We start from the raw sequence: 26,291 nt of genomic DNA on the forward strand, positions 1-26,291 counted from the left end.
ATAAGGAGGTCATCCAGATACTCCTCGACAAGGGAGCAGATGTCAACCCCCAGGTTGGACGCTTTGGCAACGCTCTTCAAGCTGCTTCATTTAAAGGAAGCAAAGAGGTTATTCAGATACTCCTCGACAAGGGAGCAGATGTCAACGTCCAGGGCGGCCAGTATGGCAACGCTCTTCAAGCTGCTTCATTCAATGGACATAAGGAGGTCATCCAGATACTCCTCGACAAGGGAGCAGATGTCAACGCCCAGGGCGGCCTCTTTGGCAACGCTCTTCAAGCTGCTTCATTTAGAGGACATAAGGAGGTCATCCAGATGCTCCTTAATAAGGGAGCAGATATCAACGCCCAGGGCGGCCACTTTGGCAACGCTCTTCAAGCTGCTTCATTTAAAGGAAGCAAAGAGGTTATTCAGATACTCCTCGACAAGGGAGCAGATTTCAACGTCCAGGGCGGTCAGTATGGCAACGCTCTTCAAGCTGCTTCATTGAAGGGAAACAAGGAGGTTGTTCAGATACTCCTCGATAAGGGAGCAGATGTCAACGCCCAGGGCGGCCACTTTGGCAACGCTCTTCAAGCTGCTTCATTCCATGGACATAAGGAGGTTGTTCAGATACTCCTCGATAAGGGAGCAGATATCAACGCCCAGAGTGGCGAGTACGGCAACGCTCTTCAAGCTGCTTCATATGACGGAAATAAGGAGGTCATCCAGATACTCCTCAACAAGAGAGCAGATGTCAACGCCCAGGGCGGCCACTTTGGCAACGCTCTTCAAGCTGCTTCATTTAGAGGACATAAGGAGGTCATCCAGATACTCCTCGACAAGGGAGCAGATATCAACGCCCAGAGTGGCGAGTACGGCAACGCTCTTCAAGCTGCTTCATTCAATGGACATAAGGAGGTTGTCCAGATACTCCTTGACAAGAGAGCATATATCAAGTCTTAATACACCACATGTGATCTTAATCCTCTATGGACTTGAGGACATTAAAAACAAAAACCCAAAACATACAACACCAGGTATTTGCTAGTCGTCACCGAGTCCTACAGGGGTGGACCGCCTTTATCCTGTCGGTCCGTGTCATGGACCGCTTATCGCTTGTCGGTCCTTTCTTATCATCACGTTACTTGCCCATAGTTCTTCCGTTCCGTGAGAGGGTGCCTAGTGTCCCTCGTCTCCTGCATATGTGGTGTGTTGTAACCGCCGCGAGCCTGCGGGGCAGGCCTTGGATTTGGTCATGCATGTTGGGTCGTAACACTAAGGTAATCAGGCTTAGACTCAATAAGGCAATTAGCAGTGAAGGTAAGTTGGCAGTATTCTGAAGAATATGTATAAAGCTGATTACTAAAGAGCTATGGAAGTATGACCTGGAGCTAAGCTTAAGTCATATTATATATAAGTCCTGAATAACTTAGTGCCCTTTGTGATTATCTTATTACTATTCCTATTCTTAACGGAGTCCGTCGTTTGTTCACACGGCACCCGTATGTGTCGAACAAGACAGAGGATACTTAGCCTCCCGGCCAGGTAGCTGGCCTCTCCGGCTGGGAACAAGAAAAACGGAGGTGGCCCTGTCAATGAACGGCGCGCCCGAACAGAGGAGAATTTGGGCCCGCACTTCCGTTTTCTTTCGGATGAGTCAGCGCCCCAGCCTCCTTCTGATAGGCCGGCCCATAGGGCTTATCTATGAGCCACCTGGCTTCGTGAAGTTGGTGTAGGTTACCATCACCGGGTGACGATGGCTGTCCATGATACGGAACAAGGATTATGCGTTCCTAAACGGTCGGGCACCGTTTTGACCTGAGCAGCCCCGTCGCCTGACGGTCAGCACTATCCGAACACCCAGACACCCTAAGCGAGGCACACCACCACTACCCAGCCCGCCCACAACCTGCTTCTAACTTTCAAGAAGCGACTTTCGAACTCTCCAATGAGGGTGAGATCTAAGCGACCCTTCTTGGTGGGCTCTGAGGCAACGAGACCCGTTCTGCGGCCCTAACCGCCGTAGCCCCATGCATGAGTGGCAGTGTTCTTCGGACTCGTGAAGGTTCCGGTTGGCGGCGTTTACCAACAAGATATGCGTTTCCAGGCTCATCGTCTGGTAAACTGTCGCCAACACCTCCAGGCCCCCCCCTTGCCCCCTTCACAATGCCCGTATCAAGGAAAGTTACTGTTAGGGTGCTCCTAGGTACCATCAGGAGACACCTCGCCACATCAGGCTACCGTTCACCGCCTCTAAGGGCCTACGGCGGAACTGTTAGGGCCTCCCTCTTCTGGAGCAGCATAGCAGTAGAGTGGCAAAGGGATGCACTGGGGCCCTCGTTCATACCAGGGCAGTCGGATTTCGGACCTTCTAGCAGTAGGTGTTATCCGCCTACGTGGGCGTTACCAGCAACTCCAGCGCCCGCATGGCGCCGCCTGGCGTCTATCCTGGGCATAGAGCGCTACGCCACGGCGACGACTTTTAGTTTCCAGAAATTCGAATTGGAACAACGGAACGCACTTCTCGATTCTACTCCAGGCGCTAAAACTTGACTTTAAGATGTCGAGGAAGAGGGAGAAGAGCCCTGAAGAACAAGCCCCAGACAACAGCAAGAGCAATAACAACTACGAGATAGCAATATGGATCAAGATGCAAACAAGCCCGCAGCGACCTCGCTAGTCCCTGATGCGGAACGTCTACGAAAGGATAGCAAGAGAAGAGGAACGTTGTTCTCTCATCGCAAGAAGGCGTTGTTCCGGAAAGCAGATCGTATTTTCCAAGACTGCGATGCCAAAGTCTACACCTTTATCGAGCGGAAGGGCCGCATCTGGATCTACACCAGCCATCCCTCAGACAATACCTTGCCCCGTAGTCAAGCGTCACTAGTGAGGTCCTCCTCTGTCCTTGCCTTGCTGAATGCACTAACGTACTGAAGCGCCAACAATATCCTTTACCTGTTTTGTGTACACCCAGCAAGCCTGGTTTAATGAAGCAAGAGAAATGCGAGGACTAGCACAGGCAGGCCTATACCTGCTTCTGAACAGAACCACTAGATCAGACCGCTGGATGGCAATGTTGGAAGAAGGATGCAGATGAGCAGTGGCTCGCAGTGGACGAGGAGCCTAAGAACAAGGCACTGGCGTGGGTCGAATATGGGCCAATGTGGGTAACAGGTTCGGAAACAGTGAGGAGCAAAGTGACAAATACGCAGTGATGTAAGCATTGACATGGAGGGCTGCAGCTTATTCTATGTTCCTGTTGTCCAGCGAAAAGTACCTAGTAACACATGGCTGTTGGATACAGGTCTTGCGCTTGAGCCCGGATCGGCCCGCTTCCGCTGCCACCCCGCTACCCCGCCGCCCAAAAAGACCCAAATTCCAGTGACACCACCAGTCTTTCCCAATTCCTCATATGATGACCACGATAGCCGTCCTTTAGCGGTATAATTCAGGCAAATTGACGCGTTTCAAAGATAGTGCTGTCTGTCATGGCCTCTTACAAGCGCGGTAGTGCCTGATGTATCATGTGTGTGAAATTGGAGAGAGCAGGGATTTTTAGGTGGAAGATCATCTGCAGTGTATTACTCTTGTTTTTCTTGTTAGTTTTTCCGCATTGCGAGCAGACGTTCTTTTGGGTAAGGGCTTATAGACACCATCTATTATGTAGGTAACGCGTGATATAAGCGTTTAGCCATAATCAGAATCCATTATTGAAGAAGGCTTGCAGCCACTCGTCCCCAGCACAACACTACCAACCACGCCATTCAATCCTCCTACTCTGATCCCAATCACATCCAAACCTTCGAAAATTGGTTACACCAACAGGCCTTAAATGGCCTTTGGCCAAAACTTTCCGATGAAATCCTCCACATCTTTCCATAAAGTCTCTGGCTCTTCAAGTGCAGCAAAATGACCTCCTCTCTCGTGCATTCGATACCAGCTCACCTGGGCTGTTTGCCTGATCCACCTCTCAGGTGCAGTGACGAGCTCATACTTGAACGCTGAATATCCTAGCGGGACTTTGAGAGTTTTCCAACCATTCATCATGAGCTCAACGTTCTCGAAGACCACGCGATGGATATAGACCGACGTTGGGAAGCACCCAGTGAACCAATAGAGGGCCAGGTTCGTGATGATGAGATCTCTATCTGGTGTCTTGTCAGACCACTTGATCATCTTGTCCCCAATCCAGGAGAGTAGTGCCACTGGGTTGCTTCCGATGATATACCCTGCACTAGCCGGCTTCGTTCCGTTAAGTTGGATGAATGCGGTGCCTGTCTTTGCAAATTCGGCACTTCTCGCAAAGGCTGCTACCTCATCTGGAGTATACCGCCCTGCCTCGATACCGGCCTCGACATCTTCACCAGCAGGTGGTGAAACGTTCAGCATGCTCATTTGGACGAGCTTGCACGCTGAATCGAGATTCGCAATGACAGGTGCTGACCAACCGCCGAGGTCACCGCCTTGGGCAATGTAGCCAGATTTGTCGAACCCCAACGCATGCATCATCTTCGACATGAGGCGAGCATTATCGAGATGCGAGAAATCTTCGTCGAGGGGTGGGTGGTGCGTCAGAAAACGGAAATCCGACATGGTGAGGCACAATGACGTGGTAGGGAAGCGACTCAGAATCGTATTGAGATTGAAGATTGCGAAGGATCGGGGGATACTCTACAACAGAGCCTGGCCAGCTGTGTAAGAAGAGAATGGGGATTGCAGATGGGTTCTTGGAGAAAAGAGCGAAAAAGTTGATCTTGTATGTTTTGGAGTCGTCATCGGTAACATCCATGTTGAATTGAGGAATAGTGTTGAGAGTAGACTCCCATTTTCTCCAGTCGTAGTCGTTCTCCCAGTATTTTACCAACGCTGAGAGGACATCTCGATGAAGGCCGAAAGACTCATCACCACGCGAGTTGAACCTATTCGGCTTGGGAATGGGCGTAAGTTTGAGAAGCGTCTTCAAACTGTCAATCTCAGCATCAGGGATTGAAATGCTGGTAGGCGTGAGTTTTGCTGAAGCAGGGACTTCATAGGGACGGGCACTGAAAGGCAGGGAGGCCATTGTCTGAGATGTGGTAGAGTTTTGTTGACTAAGAGTGATGAAGAAGGCAAAGATAATTTGTTTCTTTCCTCTTGTAAGGAATTGACGCGATCTTTATACCAAATTCTCAAGTCTAGTTGCTCAACCTGCTGCCTTGTGATGCTGTTAGCGGCTTGGTAGTAGGATCAGCAGTCAGGCTTCCAGAAGTTTCGTGAAGCCACTTTCTGTTCATTGCAAAACCAATCGTTGCCATACTCGAGCGTAACAAACACCTTCTTTCCATGGGTATTCTGTGGTTCTCCAAGGGAGGTGCAGGAGTTGGCCGAATCCCGTACAATCGTCGGGAAAAGAGGCCAACGTTAATTCGCCGGCTGACAGGTTATTCGGCCTAAACAGAAATAGCGGCAAGAACTTCCCTTTGCTTAAATCTCACACGAAATCGAATCTCATCACTTACTCTTCTGCTTTCTTTTGTTCATGGTCAAGTCGAAAGGCCAGAGAAAGAAGCTTCCATCCGAGCAATGATCTCGGCCGCTCGAGTACCAACCATGACACCTAGGCCGGATAAGTCCGTGGCGAGACACGTCAATACACGAACCGGACAGGGTGCGTATCATTCCGCCAAAAGCATATTCGATGCGATGAGAGGCGCCCATCTTGGTAAGCTGCCTTCCTAATGTGTCCATTTACGCGGCTAGATAGCGGTCTTTCTACCAGTGCTGTCTGCGAGGGTCCAATCACATCATAACAATCTACCCCATGAGGCTTCATCGCAACTCTTCAGACGTGCATGATTGATAATTCTGTCCGACAGCTTCAACTGTATACTCAAAGAGCAGTTATGTTCGTATGTGCCAAAGATTCCGCTTCGCGAACGTAAAGCTGGCCCTTGCCCTGGTCAACAAGCACCGTGGGCTGTTGAGGATACACGACCCGTCACAAACCCCTCTCATAGCCATAAGGAGATCGCCGTGTCATCAGAGATACCATCCACCCAAGCGCTCACACTAACGAGACCGTTCTACGTAAATCCGTGGGAAGCCCTTGATCCCTTTGACATTTTGCCCATCAACATGCCCCTCAGGTCGAAAGAACTTCTTCACTACTGTTAGTCTATACTCTTGTGCTAACCCAGTATTACGCGTTGGCGGTATCTGATCATAACAAAACAGTTTTCCAAGCTGGATACTCTCTCGATCCGTTACTCAGAACTCCGAATGACTGGTAAGTGTCTATCGCGGTATCCGAATGACGATGTATTAAGAGGCCCTGTATGTTGTTGTTTGTTTGTTTTATATTTAACGCCATGGCGGCAAGGGCGCAGCCGCCCTTGCGGCAGACCTCCCGGAGGGTATGTGGCGTGAAGGGTCGCAGGCTCTAGCTATATACTATATAGTACACGCCGTATCCTGACGTCCTCCAAATCTTGCTCGTAAGCTACTATGTGTTCTATCCATCCCTAGTTCCCACTGGTGCCCTAGTTCCGTTATAACCATCTGGTTTCTTAATAGAGGTAGTTTGTCGTTTGGAGGATAGGTTATGACCTATCTCCTAGTACCGCGGGCAGATCTTCTGGAAGAAGTCTGTCACGCAGAGGAAGGCCTGGAAGCCTTCAGAGTCAGTGATTAGCCCCTTGAAGTAGCGATCGAGGGACCCTATAGGTCCTACGGGCTCCTGGCGGCTGTAGGGGTAGAGGGTGGGCCACTGTTGCCTCCTCAGTAGGGTCTTTCGGCAGTAGACTAGATGGTCTGCCTCCTTAACCCATCCACAGGAGCAGGTGAGTAGTGCTTCTGTGTGGTTAAAGCGTTGGTGATATTGTTTAAAGTCCCCGTGGCCTGACCGTGCCGCGAGGAGGTGATAAAGGGCAGCCCTAGGGAGGCTAAGTTCAGGAGGGCAAGCAAGGGTGGCCTTGAGCCCTAGTTGGGTATAGCGGGGAGTTGCCTCTTGTTTCCACCATCGTCTATATTGGCGTCTTGGCCGCTCTTTAGCAAGCCACTTGATACCTGATAGAGTAGCTAGTTGGCCCCTAGGGACTGGTAGAGTTGTTCCCTCCTTAGCTAGGCTGTCTGCTTCTTCGTTTCCTTTAATATCTTGGTGCCCCGGGGACCAATGGGTTCGTATATCGTATATCCTAGCTACCTCCTGGATCTCTAAGAAGGCAGCTTGTGAGGAGTCTGGGACCTTGCCACGGATTCCCTGGATGACACTGGAATTATCGATGCAGATGTGTATCGGCTGGCCCTGAGAGGTATGGAGGGCCCGTCGGAGCCCCGCCCTCGCCCCCTCCGCCTCACCATCAAACACTTCTGCTAAGCCGAGACGGCCGCAGCCCTGGGCTATACGTTTATTGTTGCGGTAGATAACAAAGCCGAACCCTGTAGCCCCGTCAGGAGCTTTGGAGCCGTCTGAGTATACGACTGTATGCTGACCTGGCACAGTCTTGAGCCAGGCCTGGAAGATCCTAGCTGCTACTTCCTTCGTCTGTGTAACTATAGGGTCATAGGACCCTGGGAGGTATTGCGGCTGTAGGAGCGCTGGCCTTGGACACTTAGGTAAAAGGCCAGCTGTTCTTTGAAGCCTGGTCTGTTGCCGCCCTGACTGCAGCAGCCTTGGGACCAAGGGATGCTGTTGGTCAACCTTCTGCAGGCGTATAGCGAAGCGTAGTCGCGCTGCTTCGAGGGCTACCTCTGCTGTGGGAAGGCCAGCGTCTCGGATGAGGCTACTGGTCGGTGTGGTTCTCCAGACAGGCAGGATAGCCCTTGCTGCTGCTGTAATAACTTTGCTAAGTCTACGGGCCAGGCCCTTCTGTCCTGTACCAACTGTAGGTATCTGTAAAGCAGTGCTACTGCTAGTATTGGTGCCGCTGTTTAGGGCTGGTTTGGCTAGGCCCGCATACCAGGTCTCAACTCCATACAAGGCTGTTGGAAGGACACAGGCAATAACCGCTTGTCGTACTGCGGCTGCTGGGAGTCCCCCTTTGGTATTTGTTAGGTGCCGTAGGAACTGGGCTACCTTCTTTGCCGCTGCCACCTTAGTTTCGACATGGTGACGGAAGGTGAGTCTCTTGTCGAACCAGACTCCTAGCCATCGTACAGGCTTAGTTGAGGCCTTAATAGTTAGGCCCGTCGCCTGTATATCTGGTAGGTCTTTTGTCTGGTTATATTTCCTGCTGAAGTGGACTGCCTCACACTTAGCTGGGTCAAAAGCAACCTTGTTATCAGTGCCCCAGTTAAGGATATGAGTGATCTTTTGGCCTAGGGCTATAGCATTTCCTTCTAGCGACGGGCTAGTAGCTACTAAGCCTATATCATCCGCATAGCCAAACCGTAGTTCTTGATCGTCGGCTAGGATATCCGCTAAATATAGTAAAAAGAGAATAGGGGATAGTGGGGAGCCTTGTGGTAGCCCACAGGATAGAGGGAAATCCTCTGTAGTTGTATCCTCTAGCCTGACCCGGGCTGCTCGGCTAGAGGTAAAGGTGAAGATCAGCCTAATCAGATGACTAGGCCAGCCCTGCTGTCGTAGCCTGATAATAAGTCGGTTTCTTAGGACAGAGTCAAAAGCCCCTTTAACGTCCATTGTCACAAGAGTTGCAGTGAGCCCTGAGTCTAGAGCCCTCTCGATCTCGTGGGTCAGACAGGCTGTTAGGTCGACTGCAGCCCTGCCTGGTAGTGCTCCAACCTGCTGTGGGCTAGCAACCCCTTCTAGGATAGTAAGGTAGGCCATCCTTTTTGCTATTAGCCGCTCTAGGCCTTTAACTAAGCAGGATAAAAGGGATATCGGACGCCAAGACCCAGTCTTCGAGAAGTCTGTTTTCCCTGGCTTCTGGATCATGACAACTTCTGCTTTGCGGAACGGTCGAGGGAAGTGGACTACTTGAATACAGGCCTGGAAGAGCTGCTGTATAGGCCTAGCTACTGATTCCCAGGTGTGTTGTAGTAACTTTGTAGTAATCCCGTCAATCCCAGGGGTTGTCGATTGTCTGACCTTCCACTATAAGAGGCGGGCCTTTAACAGCTAAGCCAGCCTTCCGCCAGCCTACTATCTTATATAGGTCTTGGTCTGTCTTAGCCCCTTCGATCTTAGTAGTCCAGTAAGCGCGTTTTGCCCTTCTAACAGTTGTTAAGAAGATCTTTTGCTCCTCTAGGATGGGGGGAGGTATAACTAGCCCAGGTTCCTGGGCCTGCTGGCGCCTAGCCTCGATAGCAGCTCGGTGGGCTTCTGCACACTCTTCTGTCCACCAGGGGGCTCCCCTACCCTGATTTGTCCGTCTCTTACCTACAGCTTGAATAGCTGTATAGAAGAGGCTGACTAGTTGGGTAGCTAGAGTGTCCAGCTCTGCTGGACTAGGTACTTCCCCTAGGGTAGGTAAGGCTGAGGATCCAGCTCTTACTAGGTCGATAAGTCGGGGTAGGGCTGACTCTGGGACTGAGAGGTGTCCAGTCTGGCGTTTCTGTTCCTGGGCCTTGCCTATAGGGATAGTTGTTGTGATAGCTTGGTGGTCAGCCCCTAGGTGCAGGTGTGGGCTAATATAAGCCTCAGCAAAGGGGATATTTGAGAATGTTAGGTCGAGGGTATGCCTATGAGTATGGGTAGGGACCCCAACCTCCCCAATAAACGAAAGATCGTAGCCTTCAGCCCACTCTGCAATATCGTCCCCCCGATTCCGGCTAGGGGAGCCTGGTTCCCAGGTAGGGTGGCGGGCGTTAAAGTCCCCTGCTATAAGGGCTCTTTCTGGCGGATAGTATCCTAGGAGAGCAGTAGTCGTGTGGTTTGTCGGCTCACCTGGCGGCCTATATACGTTGATAATAGTGAAGTTGCCAGCCTTAACCCATAAGATATCTCTCGTTTGGGTAGGCCTTTGTTGCTGTATTTGTAGTCTTAGGCTCTTGCGTATATAGGTCATAACCCTAGGTCTTGTATCTCTGTTGTTCCAGAAGTCAACTGGGATATAGGAGTTATAGCCTGGGTGTGTGTTGATTTGCATCTTATCTCTATAGCCTATCCAGGGCTCCTGGATCAGTACTATATCGATCTGATCCGCCCAGCAGAGCTCTAGGAGAGCTGTATGAGCTGGGCTTCTCTTCCCCACGTTACACTGGGCGACTCGTAGTACCCGTGGGGAGGCTGGCCTGAGCCTACTGCTCTGAGTCGAGGTCGAGGTGGGTGTAGGCATTAATAACGTTGTAATCAGGCTTCTGCGCCACCCGCTGAGCCCTGCTGCTTGAGGTAGCTAGGGTAGGTTGGCTGGGTAGGGGGGGTAGGGCTGGGTCGTCAGGGGCTTGCAGCCCTTCTTCTTCAGCCCCATTCTCATCTTCATCCATGCTGCTACAGCTAGCCGCATCACTAACGTCCGCTACAACAATTGAGTCCTGGATAGGGGTAGGGGCGCGTGGGCGCTTTGAGCCGGGCTGATGGCTCGTTAGGCTGTTGCTAGGTTGCTGGGTGTTGCTGGCTTGGGTGCCAGCCTGGCTGCTCTGATAGAGGGCCTCATAGGCCTTCTGACCAGCCTTACGGATCCGGGAGAGTTCCTTCCGGTCTGGGAGGGTAGGGGAGCCATTAACCACTAGGGGCCTTGCTGGACAGTCCTTATGGTTAGCTTGGAAGGGGCCGGAGCAGTTGGCGCACTTCGGTCTAGCTATGCAGGGCCCAGTCTCGTGGGATCCCGAGGGCCTGCTACAGTTGCTACAGAGCGGCTGTCGGTTACAGTATCGGTTCGAATGATATCCCTGGCATCCAGGGTCGTGTCTGATTAGGGTCTTCTTCTTTTGGATAAGCTGAGACCTGCTGCTTTGGTTAAACAGTCTGAAGGGTGGTACTTCCACAGAGAAGGAGATGACCCAGGAGACTTCGTTTGTAATAGGGTTTAAACCTAGCCGGGACTGCTGGGCCCGGGTAGACTTACGTCCTGTTTGGGCAAGGACCTCATCTTCTACCAGAGTAGCTGGGTCAAGGGCGTCGCCATCAAGAGTCCACATCTTAGCAGGGCAACGTGGGACGACGTAGGTAAACCACTTAGTAGGGGTCTCAACCTTATAGGCTCCAAGACACTCTGCTAGTTTCTGTTTGTTTGCAAGGAGGGCTTGCTGGACCTGCTTATTCAGGGGTCTCAGTGAGTAGCCAGTTGCAATATGGTAGATGTGTGGGATATCTGCCAGCTGGAGCCTAAGGGCCTGGCAGACTGTCCGGCGTAGGGCGAAGGGGGCGTGCTTCCTAGCAGCCGCTAGGCCCTCTTCTGGGATACGGGTAAAGACCCGGAGGTCCTCCTTCGGTTGGGATAGAGCCTGGGCCCGGGTCTCCGTCAGACTCTGTGTCTGGACTTCGGGCCGGGTGGGGATTCGGGTACGGGTCGGGGCTACGGCCACGGCTGTAGTTGAAGCCGAGGCTACTACGTCAGTCCATTTCCGGCTCGGAGCCGGAGCCGTAGTCTCGTTACCCATAATCCTCTTCAAGGCTTGGATTACATAGGTTGTAGCTTCTTTTGCAATCTGCTTCCTAGGCCCCTCAAAGCAAGAGATCACGTTGTCCACAGACTGAGCAATAGCCATAAAAACGTCCTTTCGGGCTTCATAGTGCTTAGCCTCTTCATTAAGAGCTGTAAGGACAGCTCCAGTAGCTGTCCCAGTCATAGTCGAGGACCCCTTAGCCGTTAAGGGGGTTGTTGTTGGGGCGTCGGGCTGGCTTCCCACGAGGCTGGGCCGGAGTGGCTGGGCCTCGGTTTCGCGGCGGCGTTTAGCCCTTGAGGATGGGGGCGGCTCTGAAGAGGGTCCAGAGCCTCGATCAAGGCCGGCCGAGGAGGTCGGCAACGGTCCAGAGCCCGCCGGAGGCTGCGAGGCCATCGCGGGAGGGCGCCGGAGGAGAGGTGAAGGGTTTTCAGCTGTTAAGGATTTTGGTGGTAGCCCACTTATTACACTAACAGTAGATGCCAAGAAAAATTAGGCGAGAGGGAAGTTGTCGAGGAAATAGGAACAGCATCCAAAGAAAACACAGTTCGAAAAGTGGCATTTCATAACATAGCCGCCAGTCATCGCGTTGTTCGTTTCTGATTCGATTCTTCATTTCACACGGACCATCGTTCAGCAAGACTCCACAAAAGCAGTCAAATCTAAATCGAACATTGCCGCCACTGATCTCACCAAACGCGCGACCGTCCAGTCCACAGAAGGGGGGAGGGGGCTTGAAAGCTGGTCGGAATCCTCAACCCGGTAAAGAGCCATCACACCTTCTCCCTCAACCTAAACACCAGCGGCGTATCCTTATTCACCTGGCTCTCCATAGCAAACCACCCACCCGGCGGCCGCGTTACACCCGCAGGGTACCCGACATCATACCGCAACAACAACTCCGCCAAAAAGATTTTGAGCTCGTTGGCAACCAGGAACCTACCGGGGCAGGACCACTGCCCGTGCCCAAACGAGGGGAACTCGTTCCGCGTCGACGTGAACTGCCACTGGTTCTCCTGGCCCGACTCCTGCCTCTTGCGCGCGAAGCGGAATCCGTCAAAGACGTCCGGCTCCGCGAATTGCGAGGCGTCGCGGAGGCCCTCCAGTGAGACGGAGACGAGTGAGCCCCTTGGTAGGCGGGTGCCGTCTGAGAGGATGGTTGTTTGTTTGACGTAGCGGTTCATTGACGCTGCAAGGGATTGAGTGTCAGCAATCAGGATAGCCTTTTGTAAAGGTACTTTGCAATGCTGCATTTAGGAGGGACGTACTCAGCTGAACAGGGTTCATCCGTTGCGTCTCCTTCAAAAAGCTGTCCATCAGCCGCATCTTATACAGCGTCGTCTTCTTCCAACCTCCGTCCTCGGCGAGGACCCTATCAATCTCCTCCCTCAACGGGCCGATGCACTCTGAGTGGGCCGCCAGGTCATACAGGACATTGCACAGTAAATCAACAGTCGTATGCGTGGACGCAAACGCGAGCGAGATCATGGCGCTGACAGCGTCAAAGTCCTCCTCCTGACCGCGCTTGTTCGAGTTCTTGTAATACCACTCTAGGGCATCGTTGAACTTGACATCGATCCCGGCATCACGCAGCCGTCTCCGCTCCTCGATCTCGGGAAGGATGAGCGTCTTTGCGACCTCGCCGAGCTTTTTAAGGGCGATGATCCCGGGTAGGAAGCGGTACACAATGGAACGGAGGAATTTGGGGGTGGATAGCAGGCCGCTGATGGCGGCCCAGACGCCTTCTGGGTACTGGGTGCAAATGTACAGCCACTCCTTGTTATTTGAGAATCTCTTGCCGAGGAAGACAAGGGTTGAGAGGCGAACGCCCATTTCTGCGGCGTCTTTGCCAATGGTGTATGGCGTCCATTCTGAGGAGGTTTCAGTTAAATTCAGGTTATCAAGAGGAACATGTCATGCTCACCAGTCGTTTGCGGAAAACATTCGGTTAAAATTTCGCGTGCTTCTTCTGCTAAAAGGGGTGTTGCCTCGCCTTGAAGTTTTAAAGAATTAACTCGTCAATGGCCAAGAATGGATAAAGGATGAAATGATGGAGAAGACTCACTGAGATATTGCGTCATGTTAATTCTCAGAGACTCTTGGAAGACACGGTTCTCATTGATCTTGTGCGCCCAGTCCAGGCCCGGGTATTGCCCAAACAACCTCTATGTTTGTTGGTTAGACCCGGAAAATCATCATCGCCATCATGACATAAGGGTCGGCACGCAGAAGTTGAAACAAAGTGAATAATCAGACATACCATCTCGGCAGACTTCCCGAAATCCAGGTTTGGGTGATCCTTAACAAGCGGGACATATCTTGGGGGCAGGACTGTGATGGGGACATAGCCAATGACCTGAAACGGTCCATTGTACTACATGAACGTGACGCTGTCAGTCAAACAAAGTCCACTTCCAATGTCTTGGGGTGCCATGTGTCATCCCTCACCTTTTGGAGGCCCTCTTTGATGAGATTCTTACAGTCCGTCACGAAACGATACTGTGCCTTGATGTTGAGGATGTCCCATTTTGGGCCCCCGACGTAGGGAATACCTCGGAGCGGCCGAGTGCTGTAATTAAAGTAGAAAAAGACAATCAGAGACAATAAAGCGACGGTTACGGTCACGTAAGTGTTGCCCCGGACCCGAGAGAGCAAGTCCAGTGCGATCTCCATGATAGGCGATCGGAGTTTGGTGCAACGTAATTCGAGTACTAAACAACTTGTTTGTCTGTATTACGTCCATCCGACACAGAAGCTGCAAAGCCCGCTTAAAAGCTTCTGATAAGGCAATGAAACTCGAGGCATTGTTTCCAATGTCTTGGCGTCTTGCTGGATTACGCCGAGTTACAAATCCAACCAAAGCAGCCGACGTTGCACTCTGGTCAGCAAGTGTCGGGTCTTTTGTCATTGGCTTTGGTACGACATGCATGTACACTCGACTGTTCGGGACAAGCGACATTTGATAAGACGCAAGTCAAATAAGTCTAGCCGTCGGCTTCGGATGAATTGTACAACTCCAGTGTCTCACCTTTTGAAATTTGCTAGAGGGGGACGGGAATCTGACGAGTGACGACAGAAAGGATCATGCACGACACGGGAGTGGCGCCGGTGCCGTACCTTGTTCGAGAGAAGGGGTCAAAAAGGGAACAGCCCGTATCCAATCGGGTGCTGAATGGCGTCAGTACATAGGTCTCTAGTTTTCTCCAACGCTGATCCGTTTTTGAAATTTCTAATTGGGTACAGCGCCTGGACTTAAGACGGTATTAGTACGGAATATCGTGGAATAATACGTAATTTGTTATTACTCCAAGTGGTAATGTACTGACGCCATTCAGCACCCGATGGGATAAATAACCCGAGGCCAATGTTCAAGGGGTGGCAACCATCTGGCCTGTGCCGTTTCTGCCGTTGGTGTGCTTATGCTTACAGACTCCATAATCGTTACCCCTTGTCGACAGTGAACAATGATACTTTCCAAGACGTGGGCGAGCCTTCTCGTATCACTCCAATACTCGCCAACTGGTCAATTCAAGCTTGTGTTAGAGGTTCTTGCGTTTCTGGTAGGTGAATGATTCCCAAAATCCTTTTGCCTTATCATTGGTGTGGCATAACTGCATCTGTGGTGGTGTGGCCTTTCTGACGCCTTTGCCCACCTAGTTCGCCATACACCGGATTGCTGTGACCATCTACCGGCTATGGTTTCATCCTCTGTCCAAGTATCCAGGCCCCAAGTGGTGGGGAGCATCGGATCTCTTTTGGCTGTGGCGGGCCAACGTCAGGGGCACCTACACTCGTGAGGCTCCGGGTCTTCAACGGAAGTACGGCAACATTGTGCGCCTCGGGCCGGACCGCCTGATGGTGGACGGCAGTATTGCCTGGACGCAGATTTTCTCGCTCAACACCACGGTTCACGGCATAGATGAGTTCTCCAAGGTGCCGAACCAGCTGTTTCCAGGCGATTACAAGACAATCGTTGCTGCGCCGCGGGACGATCACCGCCGTATGCGGCGCCAGCTCAACCATGCCTTCAGCGACGCCGCGCTCAAGGAGCAGGAGGGCATCATCGGTCGTTACGTCGAGAAGCTGGTCGACCATCTCGAGCAAGCAACGAGGCCTGTGGACATCGCCACCTGGCTAAACTACACCACCTTCGACATCATCGGAGATCTGACATTCGCCGAGTCTTTCCACAACCTCGATGACAGTAGCTTTCACCCGTACGTTTCGGGCTTCTTCAGGGCCATCCGCGGCTTCGCGTACAGCCGGATGATTCTGGCCAAGCCGCACTTGACGCCCTTCTTCCTGGTGTTTGTGGGCTGGCGTGAGATCTGGACCGCCGTGTCGACCATGATGGACAATATGAAGCTAGGCGACTCCAAGGTGAAGGCGCGCATGGCCATGGGCGCTGAACCCAAGGACGGCCGGCGCGATTTCATGACGTACATGATGCGGGAGACCCGCGACGGAAAGCCAGGATTCTCGGAGCAGGAAATCATGATGAACAGCGGGTTGCTGATCGGTGCCGGGAGCGAGACCACCGCGTCGGCTGTGAGTGGGTTTTTCTTCTTCGCCGGCATGTCGCCCAAGGCACTGGCACCGCTGATCGAGGAGATCCGGTCCGCGTACAAGACCGAGTCTGAGATCAACCTTGTCAATACACAGCATCTGCCATACTTGCGGGCGTGTATGGACGAGACTCTGCGCTGCTTTCCCACTGTCGTCGAGACACCACCTCGTCAATCTCCTGGGGCCATGTTTGAAGGCAACTGGGTCCCTCGCGGTGTGAGTTCCTCCTCATCACCAGCGCTTCCTGCTATTTCCTCGTCCGCTGAGACTCGAGCTAACATAGACCATCCGCTAGACACTTCTACATGTGAACCAAGTGGCGACCATGCGAAACAGCGGCAACTTCATTGACGCGGAGATTTGGTGTCCGCAGCGTTGGCTCCCTAAAACGCATCCGCTGTACGATCCAAGGTTTGAGGCCGACAACAAGGCGGCGTTCAAGCCCTTTAGCTATGGGCCCCGAGACTGCGCCGGGAAGAATTTGGCGTACTCGGAGATGCGGCTGATGATCTGCAACATCCTACACAGGCTGGACTTTGAGTTGGTCGAGGGCCAGGAGAAATGGTACATTGACAAGCACGTTTGGAGCGTCTGGGAGAAACAGCCGTTGAACTTGAGATTCCGGGCTAGATCAGAGATCTGAGAGTATTCAAAGTGGAAATGGCGATTTGTTAGAAGACGAATCAATGAAAGAGGCGGGTGTATCTACCGGAATCTAATCTCAGAAACTGTCAAAGCGATTGCTATGTGCAACCAAGAGCTGACTAGAATAAGCTGCCTAATGTACATTGCTTCGTTGTTTGTCTTGCTAAAGTTGGATACGGTGTCTGACGAAATTAACGAAAGAAAAGCTCGTGGGCCTCCGGGATAGGTAATAATCCACATTCTAAGGTGAACAAATCCGAGAAGTATCTGACAACGACGGCCGCCGTTCGTACACCTCAGCGTTCTATGGTGTCCTGTTCCCATTGTATGCGACCCAGAAGTCTCAGCAACCTATCAATGATATGCTGTAGGCCTCCCCCATCGTCAATGAAGGACTGGTCGCTATCATGCTGGGCTTGCGTGGATTGGAAGTCTCGGAGCAGGCTATGGTGTGTCACTAGACTCTTGTAAATGATCTGGGCGGCGAGAATATTGGCCTCGTCATCCTGCAGAAGAAACCCTCCGAGTGTCATCTGCGTCCGGGTACAGGTGACAGTGGTGATGGGTAGTGTGGGTGAGAACAGATGGGCGCTGCCGGAGCCTGCCACGCTGTCCGTCAGTTTACTATTCAGGGCGAAGCCGAGGTCGTGGGGCTAGAGAGACTAGAGCATGGATACAGGAGAATAGTAGCAGCGGCGGTAGATGTTGGACTTACGACCCGGCGATGTCTGTGTGAAGCAGTCGGTGGCTGTGTAGGCGTGGGTGGTGGCCTCGAAGAGAGAAATGAGCTTCTCGGAGGCTGTGGTCAAGGCACAGGTGACGTTTGCATTGTTGGCGTTGCCATTGTTGGTGTTGCCATTGTTGCAATGACGACAGCGTGTGGTCTGCCTCCACTGTTCGACAACACAGTGGTGAAGCTGCATGACGGCGTCGAACGAGATGACACCGTCCATTGGGATTTTCTTCAGGAGCCTGGAGGCTTTCCTCGCACAACTACACTTGAAGGTCGATGTCAACGTCGAGGCCGACGCAATTGCTTGTGCTTGGTCCTGATCGTACTCATGCCAGTCGCTAGACTCGTACGACGATGATATTGATGCGTGTGACTGCGGCCCGGGGGACCCCTGATGGATTGGAACATAAAGTCAGTGACAAGGTCTGTAAGACGTCTCCAAGATACAAGATGATAGACCGGTAATTTGATCACCTCTGAGCTGTAGTCGAAGATGCCACTGTGTGCCATCGGAGAGGATCTGTCATATGATCATGAGGGAGTCGAATTGAGTAACATTCCACAGAACAGGAAGACGAGTGGAAGACGGTGACTCGGCCAATTGACATGCCCAAAGAATTGGGAGGGGGCATCAAGAAATTACCCAGATAAATGCTTGTCAAAGGTCCAAGGTAGGACAGAGTGTGTCATCGAGTGAGCGGCATCTCATCCGGTCAGGTAATGTATCGAGGACGTCCATGGCAGCGTATCGGTGTTGGGACAAACCTCAATGGAACCATTAGGTTGTGACTTAGGTAGACCTTTATATCCCTGTCAAACCACCCACGCCAAAGCAATGAAGTACCTAGTTACCTCATCTTATGTTGGCAAACACGCAAGATGACAGCGTGGGCGGGTAAGGTAGGCGCGACCGGGGTGGCCTCGGGATGGATGCAGGCAGCAGCCCCCCGTTGACCTGGTAGCGCGCCGCTCCTCCCTCGGACTAAGTGGGTCTCCGATTGGCTGCTTGGCGAATGGACTTTCATTGCCCTGGTCCTCACCAGCTGCACACCTTACCTAAGCACGTGTTCCTACACCAGGTACCGCATTTCCCCCACTTCCTTCCCCGGGGAGTTTCCTGAGGTGGGGCACGTACCTCCACCCCCACGGCCCATCAATCGAATGAATATGGTCCTTCCCGTCCATTGGAGGCATCCAGACCAAAACGGGTAAACGAGAGGCTTCCATGTCCTCCCTGCCTTACACGGCAGAAGCGGAATTTCAACATTTATCTTCCCATTCACGATGCACGGATATATGTGATGGTGTTCTTGAGGGGATAAGTGCCTACCGATAATCATCAGTATGTGGTGGCGATTAAGATCATGTATGGTTGGAAGGTATTGACCCGAACCCACCTGGTTGTGCCTTCCTCCTTTCCATTCCAAGGTTTTTTCTCCAGAATGGTGCCACTTTGGTCAGATAGAACCTAATTGGAACCTTCCCAAAGTGGACCACAGAACAGATCTTTTATTTAGGTATGGGAAGCAGGCACTGAAAGAAAACACAGAAAGGAAAAACCATTGTCCACGTGACCATCCAAGAATCGCTCCATAATCAGAGAATGAAATGAGCTTCAAGATTTGGTCCAAAATACACACGCAATGCCGGGAATGGGCAATGATAAGGTAGGGAGCACCGTCCCAGATTGGTCGTTGGCCATGCTCGTAATTTGGCGGCTTGACGACTGCCGTTGACGGCTCACGGAAGGCGGAGGAACAAGGTACAAACCCAAAATCTCAATGTCTCAAACGGGGTCTGGAATGTCTTAGGTAAGATGATGGGACAATTATTCCCGACTGCCTGGGGGCGTGTGGTGTGATGAGGTGTGGTTTTTCCAATGATCCAATGACGAGAATGCGTTTGCGCCGCACCCTCAGCTTTCGACTGCAAGGCACGCCGTACCGCGCATTTGAGAGCCGGCGCAATTTCGCACCGGTCTGGTCCACATTACAAATCTGAGCAAGTCGGCGGGCAAACAATCCGATTCACTCTTTATTCTGTCGCGAGATACGTACCTTCTATGATATTCTGCAATCTCACTATGTGAAGGTATTACAGGTGCAAGTACGGGAACGTCAAAAAGTCTTTTTTAGCAAAATAAAAAATCACCTCTCATCTCCCTTTTCTGTACTTCCGTGCCCGACAGCTCACTGAATACATCTCACAAATAATTCTGTGTTCTGCGAAGAGGTGTGGCAGAAAAAAACTCCGGGGCCTCTCCATTTGTCGCCCTTGAATAACAAGACACCAATTCCACCGTCACAGCAGACAGCATCGCACCAGCATCCGAAGGGACGCCGACACAACACCGTCACAATGGCTACCACGACGCCAGAGAATCAGCCGCGCTCGCAGCCTAGTGTAGAGCTGACGCGCTCTTACGAAAACAAGACCGAGGCCACTCTCAGTAGCCACAGTCATGATGCAGCCACTGGCCTAATGGCACCTGTCGATAGCGAGAAGGGAACCGGAAGCGCCGATGGCGGCGACGACAAACCAGAGGAGGGCGACTATGCCACCGGCATGAAGCTCTTCATTCTCATGACCTCCCTCCTCCTGTGCCAGTTTCTTGTTGCCCTGGACATGGTGAGTCTGCGGCTTGCCTTCTTCCCCTGTCATTCCCTTACATTGCGTTTCCGACTACCTTGCCTTACTAACACCGCATCGCGTTGCAGAGTATCATCGCTACCGCCATTCCCAAAATCACTCGCGAGTTCCAAAGTCTGGACCAGGTCGGATGGTATGGGTCCGGTTTCCTGCTTACCCTCGCCGGCTTCGTCTCTCTCTGGGGAAAGGCCTTCAAGCATGCCAGCATCAAATGGGTCTTCTTGTTCGCCGTAGTCGTCTTTGAGCTTGGCAGCTTGATCTGTGGTGAGTAGAACATCACTATACCAAGTAATCAAGATACACTTTCTTGTTCCGTGGCTGATCTCGCCTTGTTATTACAGGTGTGGCTCAGAACAGCACAACCCTCATCGTTGGTCGCGCCATTCAGGGGTTTGGAGGTGCCGGCATGACAAGCGGAGTCTACCTCATTGTCTCCGTCTCTGTCGTCCAGAAACTCGTCCCCGCCCTCCTCGGTCTTCTCAGTGGCATCTTCAGTATTGCTAGTGTTGTCGGTCCCCTTCTTGGTGGCGCCTTTACAGACCGTCTTAGTTGGCGTTGGTGGTACGTGTCCAAAGTAATCTTGCTTCGATGTATGGCAACTCTTGTACTGACAGGACGTTTCCTCAGCTTCTACATCAACCTCATCGTCGGCGCGCCCTCCATCCTCTTCCTCGCTTTCTTCTACAACCCTCCTACCCATCATAAGATCGAGGCCATCGGCTGGAAGGACTTCATCTATACTCTGGACCTCCCGGGTGTCGCCGTCGTTCTTGGCGGGCTGACGTGCTTCATCCTCGCCATTGAATACGGCGGTGTTACCAAGGCCTGGAACTCGGGTACTGTCATCGGCCTGCTCGTCGCCTTCTTTGTCCTCGTCATCATCTTTATCGTTCTCGAATGGTATCAGGGTGACCGCGCCCTACTTGTTGGCCGCCTCATGAAGCGTAGGACCATCGCGGCTTGCGCAGTCTTCGTATCCATGTAAGACTTCCCTCCTTCTATCTGTTTTTCTCCCCTGAAGATGTATGTCAAGTACTTTGACTAACCAGCCTGCGCTCAGGATCAACTTCTCCTTCTTCCCCCTGGCCTACAATCTTCCCATCTACTTCCAGGCTGTCAATGGGGTTTCCCCCCTGCAGAGTGGCATCCGTTTGCTGCCAACTATCCTGCCCATGAGTAAGTCCACTTCTATTCAAGAACGAAGTTCGCTTCATCAGCGACAAGTCGCTAACACCAATCTTCAACAGCCCTCTTCAGTCTCTTCTCCGCCCCCGGTATCGTGCTGGTCGGATGGTACCAGCCGTGGCTGATGACCGGTGCATCGCTCGCCGCCATTGGAGCCGGCCTCATCTACATGCTGGACATCGACTCAACGAGCGCGCAATGGATTGGCTTCCAATTCGTCGCCGGCGTCGGCACGGGTCTTGCGATGCAGCCGCCGGTCATCATCGCCAACGCCATCACCCCGAAGCAAGACAACAGCATGGCCATGTCGGACGTGCTTTTCTTCCAATTCATCGGAGGTACCTTTGGCATTGGCATGGCCCAGGCCATCTTCAACAACGGTCTCATCAGCAGTCTGCCCGAGCTGGCACCGATGGTCTCTCCGGCCGAGGTTCTGAGCATTGGCGCGTACGATTTGCAGAACGTCCTATCGGGTGATGCCCTGACCGGCGTGCTGAAGGCGTATATGCGCGGTCTGCACAACGCATGGGCCATGAGCATTGCCGGCGCCGCTGTTGCCGTGTTCCTGCCCTTGTTTGGAGCCTACATGAAGCTTCCCAAGACACCTCCCAAGAGTTGGGACGAGAAGCCGACCACCGACAAGGTCGACGCGCAGTCTTAAACTTCTTTTGGGGCTCCTTACAGCAGCAAGACCGTCCGTGAAGGACAATGAGTTGCACATAGGAACCTAGCAGCAGGATAAGGGAAGGTTTTCGGTGAGGATTGATCTCCTCGAGCGTCTTCCTTTTTCGCGGTTCTGAAAGAGATTTTGGTGAGAGAATCGGTGTGATGGATCGGGACTGGGTTCTGGTTTAATATATTCGTGGTCATAGAACCTGCGCAAGAATAGATACATTTCCTGTCCTCAATGTCAGTGTTCTCACCTCGAACACAGTTCCAATGTATTCTCAAGCATGCCTCTCTGTCAGACCTGGACATTGCATATCCGAGTCATGCATTCAACCCATGCTCAATTTCTATTGCAATAAGGGATATAGGCATTATGGCCTTGAAACCTTGTTCTGTTTCTCGTTTTAAGTTAGACATGTGTCAACAACAACAACAACAACAACAACAACACCTCACTCGCTTAGGAGGAATAGACTGCCAAGCTGTCGCCTGACACTCTACCTCGTGCTTCCAGCTTGCTCAACACTTGTGCCTTTCTAACGTCGAAATTGAGTTGGTGTGGGCCTGGTGAAATTATCCACTTGATCGTCCGAACTATCCACAAGTGGAGGTTAAGGTTACCCCTGGCAGCTAGCATCGTGTGGCTAGTGCGGTTGGTGGCCGGACGGGAAAAGAGCTAAGGATGGGACGTACACGGCAGTCCAAGCTATGATCGATGTCATTGATGACTGGACGGCGCAAGCTTCAATCTGACGAAGTAGCAGAGGTGGGAAATTCAGCCGTCAGATTTCTCTGACATGTGAGACGGGCCCTGTCCAGCGAATTGAATTGAGTGCGTTCCATAAGGTACCTTGCTAAGCTAAGGTAGTTTGAGGGCTTCTGTCGGTCCGTTCCGTTCCCTTGGAGATACGTACCTGTGTACCTCGGGACTTCCATTTAAATCTGGTCCATTGGCACGCCCCACCCGGCACCGGGTGGACACAGTCAGCTAACGGGCGGCCGTCGCCCGATTCGAAGCCGGGGTCCGAAAGGGCAAGTAAGTACCTTACCGTACGAACAGGAAGGTATCTTGCCTTAGTTGCTCCTAGCAGGCCGGGCTCATTGGTGCGAGCACGGCGTCATCGGCTCAGATGGTCACAGGGCAATACCGGTACCATAGCCCGAAAGATTACAGTTGCTCCCTTGATGCCCGCGTCGCTGAGCTGGGCCACAATGGAGCTATCCTCGCCCGCAAGCGGCTGGAAAAAAGCACGAGTCCAAACAAACGGGATGCGAGTCCTGAGAAGGGGATAGGCCCAGTACCTGGTAAGAAGTCCGCCCAAACTCCGGTTGGTGCGACATCAAGCCTATCTTATCTTATGCATGGTGTGGCTGCAGCAAATAGTTCAATACAAGGTGGCTTAAGCATGGCCTGTTGGTTCCCGTTTCCGCTCCCAGGCCATTTACTGGGCTTCCTTAGATGTAAGGCTATGTCCAATCCAACCGAGAGCGGAGACGCCGTCTTCTTTTTGAAATTCGTCAAATGCGGCACGGATATTCTATTCCAATATAGAGAGAGACTCTGAAGGCCCTTCCTTCTAGTCTTTATTGTTCTGCGTCATCTGGTTTGAGTCATACATCGGTCACCGCCATGTCGCTCGCTTCTATGCGCAACATGCGCTCGCAATGGTTTCCCCCGAAACCGAGCTTCACCGAGCACAAACTCCCGTCAACAAACCGGCCGTGTTTTCATCGTCACGGGCGGCAATGCGGGCGTCGGCTACGAGCTTGTCAGAGTCCTATACACTACCGGCGCCACTATTTACATGGCGTCGAGATCCAAAGTCAGTTGAAACCTACCATCTAACATGCATAAGAAACGGTATTCTTCTGTCCCCAATCGGCCCGCAGACCAAGCGTTACCACCATTCGCTCCCAGCTCCGGCACTGACCATCCGACTCACTCAATAAGTAGGAACGAGCAGCCAAGGCAATTGAAGCAATCACCAGCCCCCAAAAACCCTGGCAACATCAAAATCCTCCTTCTCGACCTCAACGACCTCGAAAGCGTGAAGTCAGCCGCTGCGTTATTTACCCAGCAAGAATCAAGACTAGACGTTCTACGGAATAATGCCGGAACCGGCGCGCTAGGCGTCAAGGTCGGTACGCGGACAAAACAGGGCTTTGAAGCTATGGTCGGCATGCATTGTATCGCAGCGTAGCTCTTCACGCAGCTATTGATTCCCCAACTCCGTGCAGCCGTCACCACCGCTCCGCGCGGTTCGGTCCGCGTCGTGTGGGCCTCGAGCTTCCTGGGCGACGCATCGTCGCCCACCAACGGCATCCAGTTCAGCACTCTTGAACAGGGCACCTCGGACCGCACCCGAAACTACGCCGTGTCCAAAATCGGCAACTGGGTGCTGGGTCGCGAGGTGGCTACCCGCTATCCCGATATTGTCTCCGTGACGCAGAATCCTGGGAACCTCAAGGATGGCTCGTACGCCGGGACGCCCGCCTTGGCCATGTTCTTCATAAACCCGTTGCTCTACGATGCCAAGTTTGGCGGGTATACGGAGCTCTTCGCGGGCCTGTCGTCCGAGATTTCTCTCGAGAATAATGGCGTTTACGTCATCACTTGGGGCCGCATTCGCCCAGACTCGGACTGCCCGAGGAAGGACATTATCAATGCGTTGAAGCCCGAGGCCGATGGCGGTTTAGGGTATGCTGCGAAGTTTTTGTGAGGAACAGTGGAGGCCATTAGTTTGAGTTGTCGGGGGTGCTTTACTGGCTGTCGCATGTAGTCCTACTTGAGCAGAGACATCAATTGGCCCTTTGGAGGTGTTAGACATGGCGCCCTGAAGTGATCCTGTCTGTCACGGGCTAAACCTGAGTAACTGGATCTGGGCCGATGCCTATATGTTGTCTCTATTTATCGCATAAGGCCCACGCAAGTCTCTTTTAGAATCTCTTTCCTTACAGAAATGTCTTGTCCATTAACCATCTTTTCTTGTGTGGAAAAGCCAAAGGATTCCCAAACCCAAAATGGACGAAGAAGAAGTGCTTCCAGGATTTGCTCCCTTGAGTTCCCTCACAGCATCCAGCGACTCATTCCTTCATAAAAATTAAAAATAAACTGCCGAGAAACAAAATAACCGATTCGTCAGTTTTCCCCCTTCTTCCAAAGCTACCTCAACCCTGGAGATAATACTCCTACTACATCTTGCAGAAACAGCAGCCGCAGAAGATTCGGTTGTAGTGACAATGGAGCTATCGCCGCCACGATGAGAATCCTCTGTCTTCACGGCTACGGCACATCCGGGGCCATTCTCCGATCGCAGCTCGACGCCTTCATTCACAACGCCGACGCGAGCTACGAGTTCGTCTTTCTCGATGGCGAATATGAATGCCAAAGAGCCCACGGTGAGTCACGCCATCTAGTGCACATGCAATTCCATGCAATGCTGACATAATCTCAGGTATCGGCAAATTCGCACAGCCTCCCTTCCGATGCTTCAATGAATCCTTTGGCCCCCACGCCATTCAGTCGTCCCTCGACCACCTCCAAGACTTCATCGACGACGAAGGCCCCTTTGATGGCCTCTTAGGCTTCAGCCAGGGCGGTTCCTTGGCCCTCGCCTACCTGCTGCAGATGGCCGAGACCATGGCTGCCAACCCAGGAACCCCGCCCACCTTCTCCTTCGCCGTCTTCCTCTCCACCATCGTCGCCTTCTCCCCAGACCCGGACTTCTGCTCCCACCTCGTCACTGGCCTCACCCCGCAGGACCGCGATCAGGTCCTCGCAGGCTTCCCCCGCGGCGCCTCCCACAACGACTACGCCGCCCTCTCAGGCCCGCCGGAGCGCGACATTTTCTTCAGCTCCCTCGGTAAGGTCCTTGAGACATCTCTCGCTGGTGGGTTTATCGCGCATGATACTCCTCTTGGCCTCGACGCGCTGCTGCGTCCCGCGACGGCAGCGACGAACAGTGACATCGACCACCTCCCCCGCATCATACATCCCGCCATCGCCTCGCCGGACTGCAGGGTTCCCATTCCCACGGTGCATGTCGTCGGTGCCCTCGATGACCCGCTACTAGTTAGCATGTCGAAGCTGATGGAGAAGCTCTGCGTGGCACCGCTGACGCGATCTCTGGTGCACGACGGTGGCCACGATGTGCCGCGGAAACCGAGAGATGTGCAGGCGTTGTGGTCCGCCGTTGAGTGGGCTACACGAGAGGCTATGAGACAGGCGTGGTAATCAGTTGTGGTGGTGGTAGCGGTAGTGCTGATGGTTCTGGATTTCCAGGTACATCGGGTGGTTCATGTCGGGTAGTTTTGCTCCGACTCGCGCATCGGTACTACAGCTCCAGGTAGAAAAGTTCTTCGTTTGCGTAAGAGGGTTA

General features: G+C 52.6%; 9 protein-coding genes across 9 annotated transcripts; 6 read left to right on the plus strand and 3 right to left on the minus strand.

The window, feature by feature from the left end:
- Positions 1-113: 113 nt before the first annotated feature.
- Positions 114-596, plus strand: BDP81DRAFT_268415 (ankyrin repeat domain-containing protein; the record flags this gene model as incomplete). The annotated part of the gene is made up of 1 exon (XM_060582910.1): positions 114-596. A coding segment is annotated over one exon (483 nt), but the record flags the coding sequence as incomplete, so codon positions are not given.
- A 1,285-nt stretch (positions 597-1,881) lies between these two features.
- BDP81DRAFT_218383 (uncharacterized protein) lies at positions 1,882-2,906 on the plus strand. Its single transcript, XM_060582758.1, has one exon. It carries the CDS (start codon positions 2,016-2,018, stop codon positions 2,532-2,534), a length of 519 nt encoding a protein of 172 aa, XP_060445692.1. The 5' UTR covers positions 1,882-2,015; the 3' UTR covers positions 2,535-2,906.
- A 552-nt stretch (positions 2,907-3,458) lies between these two features.
- Positions 3,459-5,043, minus strand: BDP81DRAFT_480898 (Alpha/Beta hydrolase protein; the record flags this gene model as incomplete). The annotated part of the gene is made up of 2 exons (XM_060594949.1): positions 3,459-4,490; positions 4,573-5,043. 2 exons carry the CDS (start codon positions 5,041-5,043, stop codon positions 3,810-3,812), a joined length of 1,152 nt encoding a protein of 383 aa, XP_060445693.1. The 3' UTR covers positions 3,459-3,809.
- A 7,004-nt stretch (positions 5,044-12,047) lies between these two features.
- Positions 12,048-14,138, minus strand: BDP81DRAFT_406045 (cytochrome P450; the record flags this gene model as incomplete). Its single annotated transcript, XM_060588961.1, has 5 exons — positions 12,048-12,654; positions 12,734-13,336; positions 13,531-13,630; positions 13,726-13,839; positions 13,914-14,138. The coding sequence occupies 5 exons, from the start codon at positions 14,136-14,138 to the stop codon at positions 12,239-12,241; spliced, it is 1,458 nt and encodes a 485-aa protein (XP_060445694.1). The 3' UTR covers positions 12,048-12,238.
- Positions 14,139-14,929: 791 nt separating this feature from the next.
- Positions 14,930-16,674, plus strand: BDP81DRAFT_393783 (cytochrome P450; the record flags this gene model as incomplete). Its single annotated transcript, XM_060587867.1, has 3 exons — positions 14,930-15,025; positions 15,123-16,247; positions 16,327-16,674. 3 exons carry the CDS (start codon positions 14,930-14,932, stop codon positions 16,672-16,674), a joined length of 1,569 nt encoding a protein of 522 aa, XP_060445695.1.
- On the minus strand, positions 16,597-18,173 carry BDP81DRAFT_426609 (uncharacterized protein). The gene is made up of 3 exons (XM_060590309.1): positions 17,884-18,173; positions 17,392-17,800; positions 16,597-17,277 (listed from the first exon to the last, which is right to left on the minus strand). Exons 1-3 carry the CDS (start codon positions 17,917-17,919, stop codon positions 16,973-16,975), a joined length of 750 nt encoding a protein of 249 aa, XP_060445696.1. The 5' UTR covers positions 17,920-18,173; the 3' UTR covers positions 16,597-16,972.
- A 1,717-nt stretch (positions 18,174-19,890) lies between these two features.
- Positions 19,891-21,998, plus strand: BDP81DRAFT_373375 (putative MFS transporter; the record flags this gene model as incomplete). Its single annotated transcript, XM_060586676.1, has 6 exons — positions 19,891-20,037; positions 20,127-20,322; positions 20,400-20,619; positions 20,686-21,039; positions 21,119-21,234; positions 21,306-21,998. The coding sequence occupies 6 exons, from the start codon at positions 19,891-19,893 to the stop codon at positions 21,902-21,904; spliced, it is 1,632 nt and encodes a 543-aa protein (XP_060445697.1). The 3' UTR covers positions 21,905-21,998.
- Positions 21,999-23,318: 1,320 nt separating this feature from the next.
- Positions 23,319-24,632, plus strand: BDP81DRAFT_460685 (uncharacterized protein; the record flags this gene model as incomplete). The annotated part of the gene is made up of 4 exons (XM_060593679.1): positions 23,319-23,373; positions 23,599-23,735; positions 23,892-24,086; positions 24,126-24,632. 4 exons carry the CDS (start codon positions 23,319-23,321, stop codon positions 24,630-24,632), a joined length of 894 nt encoding a protein of 297 aa, XP_060445698.1.
- Positions 24,633-25,172: 540 nt separating this feature from the next.
- On the plus strand, positions 25,173-26,146 carry BDP81DRAFT_393787 (serine hydrolase FSH; the record flags this gene model as incomplete). Its single annotated transcript, XM_060587868.1, has 2 exons — positions 25,173-25,311; positions 25,368-26,146. The coding sequence occupies 2 exons, from the start codon at positions 25,173-25,175 to the stop codon at positions 26,144-26,146; spliced, it is 918 nt and encodes a 305-aa protein (XP_060445699.1).
- Positions 26,147-26,291: the final 145 nt, after the last annotated feature.

Source organism: Colletotrichum phormii, assembly GCF_030913505.1.
Source record: "Colletotrichum phormii strain CBS 102054 chromosome Unknown BDP81scaffold_9, whole genome shotgun sequence".
Lineage (NCBI taxonomy): Eukaryota > Fungi > Ascomycota > Sordariomycetes > Glomerellales > Glomerellaceae > Colletotrichum > Colletotrichum phormii.

Bases quoted from the DNA above. Each gene is read 5' to 3' on its own strand.
- BDP81DRAFT_218383 (XM_060582758.1), top strand. From the start codon at position 2,016: ATGAGTGGCAGTGTTCTTCGGACTCGTGAAGGTTCCGGTTGGCGGCGT.
- BDP81DRAFT_426609 (XM_060590309.1), bottom strand. From the start codon at position 17,919: ATGGCACACAGTGGCATCTTCGACTACAGCTCAGAG. The intron at 17,801-17,883 runs GTGATCAAATTA...CCAATCCATCAG, and splicing joins TCTTCGACTACAGCTCAGAG to GGGTCCCCCGGGCCGCAGTC. The intron at 17,278-17,391 runs GTAAGTCCAACA...ACAGCGTGGCAG, and splicing joins CACACAGACATCGCCGGGTC to GCTCCGGCAGCGCCCATCTG.